The sequence below is a fragment of the Adiantum capillus-veneris genome, chromosome 26, assembly GCF_014529385.1.
Source record: "Adiantum capillus-veneris isolate H3 chromosome 26, ASM1452938v2, whole genome shotgun sequence".
NCBI classification, from domain to species: Eukaryota; Viridiplantae; Streptophyta; class Polypodiopsida; order Polypodiales; family Pteridaceae; genus Adiantum; species Adiantum capillus-veneris.
This window is the reverse complement of record NC_140956.1, coordinates 133,594,684-133,608,202: the sequence shown is the minus strand read 5'-3', so window position 1 is coordinate 133,608,202 and position 13,519 is coordinate 133,594,684. Positions and strand designations below refer to the sequence as shown.

The window sequence follows — 13,519 nt, the reverse complement described above, 5'->3', positions numbered from 1 at the left end:
TTTGCAGTGACTGAAGAAGGCTAAGGACATTCATCTCAAATGCTCTTCCACCTCGACGAACCAGCTTCAACTCAATAGCTTCCGAGGACGGAATCTACATCAGGAAGGGGGGCATGTTAACCCTCACGGCACACGGACACCCCATCACCTACGATGGACGCGTATTATGTATTTGGTAGAGTCAGGTACCGGGCTTGTCGGACCAATAGGGAAAGGTAGAGTGATCGTCGATGAGAGGCGCACTTTAACTTGGACATTCAAGGGATTAGTTGATTAAGCATGGGCGCCCAAGTGTGAATGGGGTGAGCTCCTATAAAAGCCAACTAAACCTAATTTTTACTCATTCTCTCATTTGTGCAATTGAAGAGTGCTCTTGCTCCATCTCCATCTTCTTCTTCTTCTTCACCTCCTTGTGTGTGTGTGTGAGAGAGAGAGGGAGAGTGTGTGTGCGATCGAGCATTACGAAGGTACGACGGCGGCGAAGCGGTTGAGCGCGGCACGACTGCAGCTTCTTCTTCATCGCGGCGAGGAATCCACCACGAAGGCGAGCGTAGAGCGGTGAGTGACACACCCTTTGTTTTCTTGAGCTTGCTAGTTTAGGCTTGTTGTGTGCTTGGAGCCGTTTGTGGCTCGCATACGGTGTATTGGCAAGTCCCTTGCTTCGACAGTGCGGCAAGGAGCGCACAGCTACTAAGTTAAGGGCATTTCCTTTGGTCTTGAGGGAAGGTGCAAAATTATGGTATCAAACTTTGGCACCTGAAGAAAGAAGAGACTGGGAGTCCTTAAAGATGGCCTTCATCGAAGAATTTCGCCGCCATGAGCCTCCAGAGGAGATATGGAGACAGCTCTTAGAGCTACGCCAAACATCACCCAATGAGTATAGAAGCTATGAAGGAAAGTTTTCCAACCTGTGGGAGAAATGGTGTGCATCACTAGGTGAAGGAGAAAGGGCACCAGAATGCCTAAAGAAGGACTGTTTCCTGGCAGGGCTTTACCCCATCCTTCGAGAAAAGGTAAAAGGTAAATTCCCAGATAGTTTTGATAAAGCTATAACTTATGCAAGGGAGAAGGATAGGAAGTTAAAATTCCAAGCTCAACTACAAGGGGGAATGGAGCCTCCACCGCTAGCTCAACCTACGGCAAGGGTAGTAGCAGAGACAGGAGCATTAGACCAAGAGTCCTCTCAACAAGAATTACTTCAACAAATCACCAATCAACTAGAGATCCTGTCCATCAATCTGGTTCAAGGTGTAAGGGCTCCCCAGCCAGGAAATGAACGAAATAGACAAGAAGGACAAAGGCAAGCACGTGAGTACATTTGCTACAACTGTGGAGAGGTAGGTCACGGCATGTATTATTGCCCCCATCCACGACGCTATCAAGGAAATGGTAATCAAAGACGGCCTCCTCACCAGCAAGTCACTCCTCCTCGAGCTAGGCCACTAAATGGACAAAATGCACACGTGGCTCCACCAATCCAAATATTGAGACCCTCTCCTCCACCACCACAAGCACCAGCAGAGATCCCTCCACTACCATCGGGAGGGAAGGACACGGCTGTCTCTGTCATAAGTCTTGACAATGGTAAGGATAAAGGGAAAGAAAAAATGGAGGAAGCTGTTGCCATGCCAATAAAGAGAGTTAGGAGACAAAGAACTGATGAAATGGAAGCTTCAGAGCCGGGTAAAGGGAATGAGGGTTCCTCCCAAGTGATAGGAGACAAGAAAAGGAAGAGTAGGTCAAGGAGGCACATAGGAGTAGAAGACTTTCCACTTGGGGTAGGATCCATACCTTACGACCTGGTAGCAGATGTGAGTAAGCAAGGACCAAAGATTTCATGGCAGCAACTCCTCCACCTTTCCCCAAAGATGTGTAGAACCTGGTCTAAGATGGTCAGCACCAGGAGGGCTAAGGCAAACTCAGTTGGGTCTATTAGTGCAAGCGGCATGAAGGATATCGTGGCAGTCATTGATGCAAAGATTAAGAGTCAGCGAGTCTCCAATGTGTACGTAGATGGTGGAGCCGAGATTTGTGTTATGCAGAGAAATTAATGCACAGGTTGGGTTTGGAAGTAGACGAGCAAACTTCCTTACAAGCTAAGATGGCAAATAATGTAAGGGTTGCTTGTGTGGGAAAGGTTAATGGAGTGAAGGTTTCAGCTTTTGGTGTTGCAATCTCAATTGATGCTTATGTGATCCCAACTAAGGGGGAGGGCTATCCACTAATCCTTGGAAGACCTTGGCTTATGGCTATGAAAGCTAGGCAAGATTGGGAGACAGGTTCCCTTGAGTTGTGACCAAATCATAAGGTAGGTGGCAAGCAACAAAAAATTGTGTATGACATGAAGCAGGGTAGACAACAAGACCTAGAGATGGAGACTTCTATGGATGAATGGAGCACAAGCAGCTGCTCTTCATCTGAGGATGAGTCATCTGAGGAGGATGCTAGCTCTTTGGAAGTCATGGGTATAATACTGCGAAACCCAGAAGGAGAAGGTGGTCAAGACTCTCTAAACAAGGAAGAAGCCACAGGCTTAGAGGAGATGCTAGCTAAGGACCTACTAGAAGAAGAGAGAGAACCCTATTTGCAGGTACTAAAGAAGCATGCTGGCCTCTTTATAACTGATTACGAGCACATTAAAGGAGTGACGATAACCCAACACCATATCCAATTAAAGGAAGGTGCCGTCAACCTTGTTGGTGATGAGGTATTTGCACAGGTTGAAGCTCTAGTAGGTCATGTTTCTGAGTATAAAGAGATGGTTGTGGAGACGTTTACAGAGGGTTTGGATACAGGTTTGAAAAGTGATCAGGTTTGCTTGGCTATGCAGCAAGTGGAGGCAAATGGCAGGGTCTTGCTATGGTATGTGATGCTATGGATACATGTGTTATTGGAGGTTGCTTTACATATATTTTTGTGTCAATGGCGAGGCTTTTTTGAAGTGGACTATACCATGGAGGGTTCTGTAGCAGATGGTAGGATAGCTGCTTATGATTCAGGTTTCTCAAGTGATGGCAAGTATGCTTATAGTGGACACGAAGGATTATGGATGCAGGGTGACGAAGCTCCGTGCTATAAAGTGCTGGAAGGGTGGCCTGTCTATTGGCCTACAAGTACAAAGGAAGGCTTGGATATACATGTTTTACAGGTTGATGGCAATGAGCAATGCTTTACTTTTGATCCAGGTGGATTCTACACCATGCGTGGGGGAGCTTTGAGCTTTCCATTTGACCCTGGAGGGTGATGCAGTAGCAGATGTTTTTTTCTCTATCTCTATCCTATCTATATAGCCACTATACTATCATTTTTCTTATACAGTCTATAGCTCTATGTTATATAATTCTCTCTATACATTCATCTTTTACCTAAATAATACTATGGTTGAGCATGAATGCTCAACGAGGGGTTAGGTCCAAAAAAAAAAAAAGAGGAAAAAAAAAAGAATGCTACCAGTGAAAGTGGATATTGACAATGGATGGGGTATGGCTTTCAAGGGTCTAGGAGACCAGTTGTTAGTCATGGATGGATACAATTATTCATCAGAAAGGACTAAATAGGGTGCATCAGCCAAGAAAGCAGTAACATGACAAATTCAATTGGTACCAGGTGGGTAAGTATTCAAGAGAACCCTATTGTAGCACAACCTACAGCTAGAGGCATCAAATACCTCTAGCTTAAGGGGGAGGGCTATATGATGCATGGTTTTTAGGACCCCTTCTGAAGATGCAATAAAGGCACAGTCAGTTGTTGGGGAGATGAGGATACTCTAGTCCAAGGGATCTCGAAAGAGAAGAAAAATATACTTCACAAGCACCAAAGAGTAAAAAGTGCCATGGACAGAAGATACGTGGGAACGAGCTCTTATGCATGCCTACAACCTATATTTTACAGAATAGCCCATTCTAGGTGTGAATTTCTAGTGAAATTTACACGAGGATGTTCGTGTGGACTCAAAGCACAGCATACTCCGTTTTCACTTTTTTACCGACTGTAAATATTTTTTACCACAGTAAATATTTTTTACCTACAGTAAATATTTTTCACCTACATGGTAAATACAAATCACTTTTAACCTACAGTAACTTTTTTACCCATGGTAAATATTTTTTACTGCACCATAAGTATTTGGTAGGTAACAGTTCACTGTTACTAGAAGCAGTGATTGGGCATCAACAATGCAGTTACAGGAGGAGAAAAGGGGAAAATCTTATGGTAAAGGTGAGTCAACAGGGATAAAGACTTTTGAGTTGAAAAGAGACATGCTGATTTTTTCAAAGAACACATGTCAAAAGAAGCCATGGTTGAGGATTTTTTGAGAATTTGATATTCAGGAGGACCCAGCAGGTCCCCCCCTGACATGTGCAGAACCTCCAGTTTCAACAGCCACCTTACCTGCTCTTAAATGCTGGTCAAGGCCTTATCCCCATGTGTCACAATCAGAAAAATCAGCATTCACCCTCCCCTCTCACATCACTCTAGAGAATATCTTGATGGTGACATATCAGGTGACCTCAATCTGTTGACCACCCTAAGAAAAAAGTAACCCCAATCAACGGATTTAAGCATGTTTATCCCTAATCCTAAACCTTCTCAGAAACATATATAAGGAGGTCTTCTCTCACTCAAAACCAACACTTCACCCACTTCACCAAGCAATGAAGCTATGACGACATTGCTCACAACGAGGAACTATGGATGGAGCTCTACTCTCTCTCCCTCTCTCTCTCTCTCCCTCTAGTATGCTACATTACTAGCCCTAAAACCTAAATAAGGAGTCTTCTCTCATGCTCCATGGCCACCATCCTCGCCATCATTCTCTAAGGTATTGATGTGTTGTTAGTAGGATCATACCTACTTGCTGGGTTGATTGTTTTTTACAAGGGATTATGCCATCCTTGGCTTGCTTCCCTATATCCTTGTTATGTATGATCAGATGCCGTTGTATTGTTAAGCTGATGTTTTGTGTATATATATGCTACATAAGATCCCTAAGCTTCGTTTATATGTGTTTTGCCATATGTTTTGATGCCATCATAATGCCAGAAGTCTCACTTGCCTATGTGCACTATGTGTGAGGTCTCTAAACCTCTTAATTCAGGGTGGTGCCCCCTTTGTTTTGTTCTTTGCTTGTTTGCATGAGGCGTAGTTTGTGGAGTGTGCACGAGTACAGAGGCCACCCGATTGCACTGCTCTTTTCCCGCCATCAAATACCTAATGCTAGCTCCTCTTAAGTATGGAACAATAAAATATACACCAAAAGCAAGTGAACATTTCATAGGAGCAAGAAGATTATGGGATATCGAGTGACAGATTGATGCATTTTTGCCTTGCATGATGACGGGCAAAGTGTATGATGGCCCTTCCTCTCCGAAGGCCAACTAAGGGAATTCCCCTTTCCTAGGAAGGACAAGAGCACCCTTCAATTTCCAGGCCTGATGGTAGCTCCTTCATCAACTTGGTCTCACTATTGATGTCCATTATGAGCTACAAAGAGTATTCTGTTAAGTTTTGGCATCTCAAGTGAATTGCCTAAATAATGTGATCCCATTATTTAGTTTGGCTTTTAGGTATTTATTCTACTTATTTGTCAAAGTCTTGGGTAGGGAAATTTACTAAGAATCTATATAAACAACCCCTTGCTTCCGTTGTATACAACACATTCAATTATTCATTGCCAAGGTTGATTGGTTCAAGAGACTCTCTCTCTCTCTCTCTCTCTCTCTCTCTCTCTCTCTTTTGTGCTCACTCCCCCCTTGGTCTCTACGCTTTTGCATTGTCAACTTTGACACTGAGCACTTTACAACCACAACCAATCTATACTCACTTGTTAACGTTAGGTAAGTAAACATGTTCTATTTCTTCTATTGTTTGAATCACCCATTACAATTACGTGAGTAAAAATATTTTATTCTCTGATTGTAAGAAGTTAAGGATTATGTAATCACAATATATTATTGCCTCATTAGTTTTGCCAATGGCGAATGCCTTAGTATTTTTAGCTTTGAAGACCTCCAAGAAGAAATGATTACGAATCTTTACCTCAAATCATACAACCTTAACGTCATAACAATACTTGGAAGATATTTTCAATTATTATTTTCTTTTCCAAATTGCTCAATCTAGTGATATGTGCACGCGATCAACGGTCTTTGTTAAAAGGTGACCCAATCACTTAAAACCTGTTTTGAGATCTCAAGGTTGGTTTGAATCCCACAATCAACATTTGGTGAGGTGTCCCAAGATTAGGCACGGCATCCGGAGTTTAATTCTTCTTCTCAAAAGGAGGCCGTTTAATTCTTCTTCTCAAAAGGCGGCCAATGGCCTTTATCATTTAATAAAGCCCCATTCAATTGGGATCCTTGATTCCATCCCAACATCCCATGGCATATAAATAAGACGATCTAGAAATTCTCTCATGTAGGAAAACGGAGGCTTTTTCAGCGTTTTTCATACAATGCATAACATCATGAGCTACTGCTCAAGAGGCACCTCATACCTAGCTAGGTACGATTGGGGGCAAGGGACCACTGGCCCGGCAGAGAAGCACCACATAGCTAGCTAGGTACGATTGGGGGCAAGGGACCACCGGCCCGCCCGCTCGGACCTACCCCCAATCGTACCTAGCTAGGTATGTAGTGCCTCCCTCACAAAAGCTCATGATGTTGAGGTAAGTCACAATGTGGGAATTATTGTGAGAATCTCTCCAAACTTTCTTGTGCAACCTGAAGCTCTTTCATATCAATTTATTCCTCATCACTTTTAAGATTCGACAAACTATTAAAGCGACACGGAATGGAATTTTAGCGTGAAACAAGGCCTTGTGGTGACTTTATGGCTTTGACAATCCATTACAATTTTAGCGTGCAATACATTTGTTTCTACTTGAATCTTTCACCTACTCTTTCCAAGAGCAAGCAAAGCACCATAGATTTGGGATACCCCAACAACCTCCCCCTCAATTAACTATAACAAAAAGGATCAAAGCTTCAACATAGGAGGGGATTAAAGAAGGCGTCTGCTGATGATTGTGGTATTCAAGTCCCAGGAGGAGATGCTGCAAAAAGCCTCGATTCTCATGACAAGAGAGAAGGCACATCGAGAGGAGGAAGAGATCAGTCAGGCTGCATTGATGAGAGCCAGGATTGCTGACTTGCTTGTGACACAAAAATGCAAGTGAACATGCAAAAGCGAACCCTCATTGCGTCGATTTGCGGCATGGTATGCAGGGCATGGCATCCTTTCTCTACTTGAAAGGAGTTGCATCAAGGACCAAAATGTCAACAGTGTTGCTTTGCTGCTCCACATATGCTACACACTCTGTGAAAAATACTTGTTCATATTGAAAGGCAGTGAATAGAATTCCTCGTTCCTAGTGTCGCCTTTCCAAGTCTTGAACTTCTCCCACCAATTCATTCCCCTGTCTTTCTTTGCACTAGTCACTTGCAGGGTGTTATCAAGCACAAGGGCTATCAAAAATGCCACTGTGGCAGCAGATGTAAAAATCACAAAGAAGATGTCGTTGAACTGCATACACATATTTAAAAAACCATTTCATAAGCATAAAAAAAGCAAAGATTTCATGCAAATGTCAAATATTGAGCATGGCCTCAGTGCACAGTACCACTTGCATGAAACAAACTAACCAATGAAGACACATGCACCTGTAGGTAACATGAATGAGACAAATGTGTGATGCGCACGTATGCATATGGCGGATGTATGTGCATGTATGTTCCATGAATTGCATGAAGAAAAATGATGTTGAGCAATACACTCTGCAGTTGAGAATAAAGCAAGACAAGAGTACTGAGAAAGTACTCACCCAATGAGAATGGGTGTGAACCGGGCCATGGCCAGCAGAGGCTGCAAACTCGGTGAAATACTGAGGAACTGAGAGACCCATGAAGATGGAGAAGCCCAGGATGAACACGCTTCGAGAATGATTCACATTGACAAATTGAAGAAAGGATAGCCCACAAGCAACTACAAACCAAACCAGATAAAATTTTCAGCAAAAGCTCTTTGGTTATCACAAGAGAGAGATGTAAAGAGAGAGCATATGCTTACCCACTTTCCCAAACAGGACACAGAACAAAGCCGCCACTATCGGTGTTGGAACAGAGGCAAAAACAGCACCAAATTTCCCTGTTTAGCAACAAGGGTCACATAATCGATGAGTTATCAACTCTGCAAGTGTGTAATACTCTTTGCAAAATGAGGCCTAACATTGGCGGATAGATACCAAATAAAGAGAAGAAAATCATGAAGCCCGCAGATATTTGCACGACACGCCTGCTACCCACATGTGACAGGCCAAGGAGCCCAACATTCTCACTGAAAAAGGCAAAAGGATCCTCAATCAGATAATGCAGATTGACCTGAGATGCTTTGACTACTGTATTCCAGCCTACATTGAGATGGTTGAGCCATTTGCCGTCCCAAACATTCCATCCAACAAAATTCCTATACCCTGAACAGAAAACAACAAGATCAAAACAAATGCTCATACTTTCATCCAACCAAAAAAATTATCTCAAGTCATCTCATAATTATAGCTAAAATGAAATCCAACAATGGAAAATGGGGCATGTAGATGTATGGATGCTGCCTGCAGGGGTTGGCTCCTTTTTTAATGGGAATTGTTTGTTTTCATTCAATCTATAGAAGTTGATTCAGTGGATTGATTCAAGTGCTATACATAAAGTCTCTACATGATGGTTTTCCATGTATTGGCTCACTCCACGTATTGACTCAGATACCTACTACTCGCCCCCCTTTACAACGGGGACCTTCAACCACCCTCACTCATTTTACACAACCTAAGTATTACATACATAGAAAGGTACTCAATACACATACCTGCCATCCCAGTCCTCTGCTTATCACAAAAGGCGGAGGGGGTGTGGCACCAGCAAACCTTGAAGCAGCAAGGAATCCACCTGTAGACTGCCATTCATATACCAGAGGCATATGAGATTATTTCAGCATAATGAACCTGGGCATGCAGAAATGTACAGCAAACAAGCTAGAAAATGTCACCTCCACAGCAGAAACCAGCACTGCAGATAGCATGCCAAAGACATGGCTGGCTTCAAACGTAGGATCGCCCCATTGAAGAGGATAGGGAATGCGCAGCCTGCATGAAGGAAAGCTTTCATGTGAATATATACAATACAGGTTTGCTTTACAAGCAAGGCTCTTTCAATTGAAGTATGAAAAGAAAATGACCAAGAGTGTAAGCTACTTTGGCGAGAATGACAGAGTACACATAAAACATTCAATCTTTGATGCAACTCTGTGCAAAAAATGGTTATTATATGATTACAGATGGTTATTATATGATTAAAGATGGTCTGCTGGAAAAGGATGGCATAAGCTTGCATCTCTACATTTTTCAATTTGTATGCCTATATAAAAACAACGGTGTATCTAAGCTTAGCAGAACAGAGCTTAATGGTCAACCCTATAATGTGACAACAGAGAACAAATGCCATGGAGTATGAGAACTGATGCATGGAGCAGTTAAGATTGTTTTACCAAGGGGAGGACTTCACCAAAGCTGCTCGATCGGTTCTGCAGTGGGAAGCAGTAAGATCAGGGGCATGTCTATAGGCCCCACTCACTGTAAGGAGGTGTGCATAAGCCCATACAATCGCAACGGCTATTAGGACCGAGTATCTCTCGAATATATGCTTTCCAGCCTTGACATTTCTCACGAACTGCAAATTTGCAATACTTAGCAGCTTTAGATCACTTCAGTTATTGATCAAGCTAACAATGTCGTATACGAGTAAATCTTCGCCATAATGCAAGAGGGGGATCATGCTTTCAAGCTACATAATCATCCACTGGCTGAACCATGGGTGCTTTTATGGGTGCTTTTGAGAACTTATGAGCAACTAAATTGTTCACACCATTGAAACTTGCCTGAGAGAATAACACTAGCAGTAAAATCTGTGGAATCCCAATCTCCACACACTTTCCAACCTGAGAAAAGACCCAAATTAGCCTTGTCAAGAGCATGAAAATGTGAGAGCACACCATACATGAGCACTCACCCCGGGGAATCCCAACTCATAAAGACCCAATCCAACCATTGCAACCAAGGGAGCAGCAGAAAGAGGACTCACAAACCTGCATGTACAAGCGTTCTACTGAATAACTTTAAGAGAAATACCATTACTTAGATGTAGAGCATACAAAAAGTTGGCAGAATGAGCATTAACCTTGTCATAATGCCCCACAAGCCACTAAACCCCAGTACCACCTGCAAGCTTGCAGAGGCTATAAGAGCTCCCTGGATGGCCCTCATAGTGTGAATAAACCTCTGCATCATGTGCCAAACAATTAATTACCACGTACACAGCACCAACAATCGTAAGCAAAGCGGATGTCATCAAATAACAAAAATGCATTTTGGCAAATGAACAAAATCTGCCTCAAGAATGAATGTGTTTAGAGGCTTTTACTTCATGGCTATCCTGTATAGCTTGAAGCCTGTCTGAGTAGATAATGGACAGCGTTGGTACTAAGAATGCATATGAACCCCCGACCACACAAGGCAAGCATGTCCCCGCAGTTGACTGTAATAAGGTGTTGATTCCAGCCGTAAACAAAAGTGTCTGAATCACCTTAATCTTGTCATCCTGAGAAAACCCATTAAAAAAAGCAGAGAGTCAAAACACATTCTCTGATAACTCTTCGCAACATTCCCAGAACCACCTTTAGATTGCAAAATTCTCCCGTCTTTGGGCATAAAAGGACATTCTTCATTACACATATTTGGATTGCGTGATTCTTTCACGTTCAATCAGACGACAGGATTTTGTTAGATCACTTGAGTGTCTAGCAAAGGGGCCTTGCGGTGACAACTTTCACTATTAAGCAAGGATTTGTTGGTGAAATAGATAATGAGCGCTCCTCAAATTGGAAGCTCGAGATATGCAACAAAAACCAATCAGAAAAAATGTGCTCTATGAAGCTTTGTTGGCAAGGTCCTCCTACATCATGGACAAGTGTGGCTGTTAACGCAAAGTACCATGGTTGGCTCAGTGTATGCAACAACATAACAAGATGAATGGGGAGTTGATGAGTAGGTAAGGGTTGCCATGCGGCACTTACGAGGTCTCCACCCATTTGAGGAACCAAGATGGTGGGAATAAGGACTGTGGTTCCCAACATGACAAAGTAATGCTGAAATCCCAATGCAAGTGCCTGAGCTGCAAAACAGGCAGACAAGGTCTCAATAATCATGCCAGTCTTTCAGCTTTCTTGCATCAAAACATTAGCTTTTCCATTGAAGTGCAGGGTTAACGATGCGTGAGGACATTCCTGCAAGAGACATAGAGCACCATAACAAATACAGCTATCCTTCCTTAATTACTTCAGAATGTTTAGCATCGATAGGACTTCGACTGAGTACAACATCACATCATATATTCATCTGACTGTCTCTAGGACTAATCTCCACATATCGGCTATGGAGAACTCACAGCCATCAAGAGATTTAAATGACATTAATGTGAGGTCACTTCTCCCACGCTAGCGGTGTGCTCTCACACACACACACACACACACACACACACACACACACACACACACACACACACACACACGAGTCCAGCTCACAGAAGCGCAAGCATTCCTACTGCCGATCAGTCACATATTTGCCCATGATCATATATGCTGTCTAATATAGACGTGTGTGTGTGTCTGTGTGTGTGTGTGTGTGTGTGTGTGTGTGTGTGTGTGTAGCAATGTACATGATTAATGCTTCTGCATTTAGTAGGAAAAGAAATGGAGAAGAATCAGACGCCATGGAGGTGGGCTGGTGATGCAGTAGTCGATTCCTCGCAGCTGCTCCTGCGGATGGGGTGTGAAGTCCACGTTCCCAGCTTTCTGATTCTGGTTAGCTTTCTGATTTTGGTTTGTCATTTTAGCTCCGCTCCTCTTGCTTTCAACTGATGACACTCACATATGAAGTACCCACAACCCACCAGCAGAGGCGGGCCTTGTCTGGTCTGCGCGAGGGCGGCGAGGCTCAATGCAAGGCTAAGAGAGAGAGAGAGAGAGAGAGAGAGAGAGAGAGAGAGAGAGAGAGGCAGCAGCAGCATGCATGTAAAATCCAGCCCAGCGTGCTCGACACTACCTTTTAAGTTTTACTTAACACCACGAAGAAGAAGATTTGCAGCTTTCTTCAAGAGATTTTGAATTTTGGTCGAATGCAGCTCCCTAGGGGAGTTCTACAATACTTCAACAAAGTTATGCGTTAAACTTAGGTAGTGGTCACGCTAGGCTCTATTTTTAGATGATAATTGACCCTTGTTGTGGTCAGTGCCTTTTGTCACTATGCCATTTTCGCCTCAGTTGCAAAACTCAAGCAGCTTAAAATTGAAGAGACTCTAACTGGGTTGATTGAGTGGCGCACCCAGCCTCAAGCCGCCTTCTGTGGAGCCCTTAATGTGATGGATGAAGGAGTACGAGCGAAAGTGCGACGTGAGAGAGAGTGCGAGAAGAAGAGCACGACGATATGGTGAACTCGCTCTACTGTAATGTGTAGAGCATAGTGAGTTCTTATTAGGTTTATACAAAAGAATATGTGTACATACCTGGCGGCCCGCCCACTTACCTGGGCGACCACATTGGGCTTTATACCCCAACAACCTCCCACTTAAAGTCCAATGTGGTACTTTGAGTGTGAGAGAAGCTACTATACAAGCTAATATACAAGAGATGTAGAGAAGTGATGTACTACCCTACACCTAACTGCTTGCGAAAATGCGCAAAGCTCTCTGAGGGAAGTCCTTTTGTAAGTAGATCAGCAGGATTTTCTGTGGTGTGAACTTTGACAAGCTGAAGTTGCTTATCCTCGAGCATTTCCCTGATGAAATGATACTTCACATCCACATGCTTTGTCTTTGAGTGATAAACTGGATTGCAAGCCAATTGTATAGCACTTTGACTATCACAATATAACACAGGCATCTCTTCTTTGATTCCCAAATCTGTTACTAGTCGATTAAGCCAAATTGATTCTTTGCATGCCTCTGATGCTGCAACATATTCAACCTCTATAGTAGACTGAGTAACACAATCTTGTAATCTAGAACGCCATGATACTGCTCCACCAGCCAATGTAAAGACATACCCTGACGTAGACCTTCGGTTGTCTAAGTCACCTGCATAATCTGAGTCTATAAAACCCTTTACACTTAGCTCCTGACTCCCGTAGCATATGCGCATACTCTTTGTAGCTTTTAGGTATCTCAATATTCCTTTCACTACCTCCCAATGTTTCTTGCCTGGGTTTGACATGTATCGACTTACTACTCCCACTGCAAATGCAATGTCTGGGCGAGTAGCAATCATTGCATACATCAAACTACCCAGTGCAGACGCATATGGAATCTTATCCAATTCAGCATGTTCTTCCTCAGACACGGGACAATCTTGTTTGCTAAGTTTCACATATGGTGGCAATGGAACACTCAATGCCTTTCCCTTCTCCATATTGAAACGT

At 43.1% G+C, this 13,519-nt stretch overlaps 1 protein-coding gene across 2 annotated transcripts; it reads right to left on the bottom strand.

Moving 5' to 3' along the window:
* Nucleotides 1-6,806: 6,806 nt before the first annotated feature.
* On the bottom strand, nt 6,807-12,214 carry LOC147424237 (nucleobase-ascorbate transporter 2-like). Of its 2 annotated transcripts, none has more exons than XM_086500996.1 (14): nt 11,814-12,214; nt 11,122-11,219; nt 10,470-10,646; nt 10,227-10,327; nt 10,059-10,134; nt 9,928-9,987; nt 9,538-9,719; nt 9,040-9,136; nt 8,860-8,946; nt 8,412-8,470; nt 8,243-8,334; nt 8,068-8,145; nt 7,823-7,983; nt 6,807-7,524 (listed from the first exon to the last, which is right to left on the bottom strand). In XM_086500996.1, the coding sequence occupies exons 1-14, from the start codon at nt 11,932-11,934 to the stop codon at nt 7,309-7,311; spliced, it is 1,605 nt and encodes a 534-aa protein (XP_086357122.1). In that variant the 5' UTR covers nt 11,935-12,214; the 3' UTR covers nt 6,807-7,308. The 2 variants fall into 2 exon arrangements, with proteins under 2 accessions (XP_086357122.1, XP_086357123.1); XM_086500997.1 differs by having other exon boundaries at nt 11,763-11,883.
* Between the last annotated feature and the right edge of the window lie 1,305 nt (nt 12,215-13,519).

Excerpts from the sequence above, each read along its gene's own strand:
- LOC147424237 (XM_086500996.1), bottom strand. The coding sequence starts at position 11,934 with ATGACAAACCAAAATCAGAAAGCTAACCAGAATCAGAAAGCTGGGAAC. Across the intron at positions 10,328-10,469 it reads CTATACAGGATAGCCATGAA|AGGTTTATTCACACTATGAG; the intron begins GTAAAAGCCTCT and ends CACATGATGCAG. Across the intron at positions 8,471-8,859 it reads GCAGAGGACTGGGATGGCAG|GGTATAGGAATTTTGTTGGA; the intron begins GTATGTGTATTG and ends TTTTCTGTTCAG.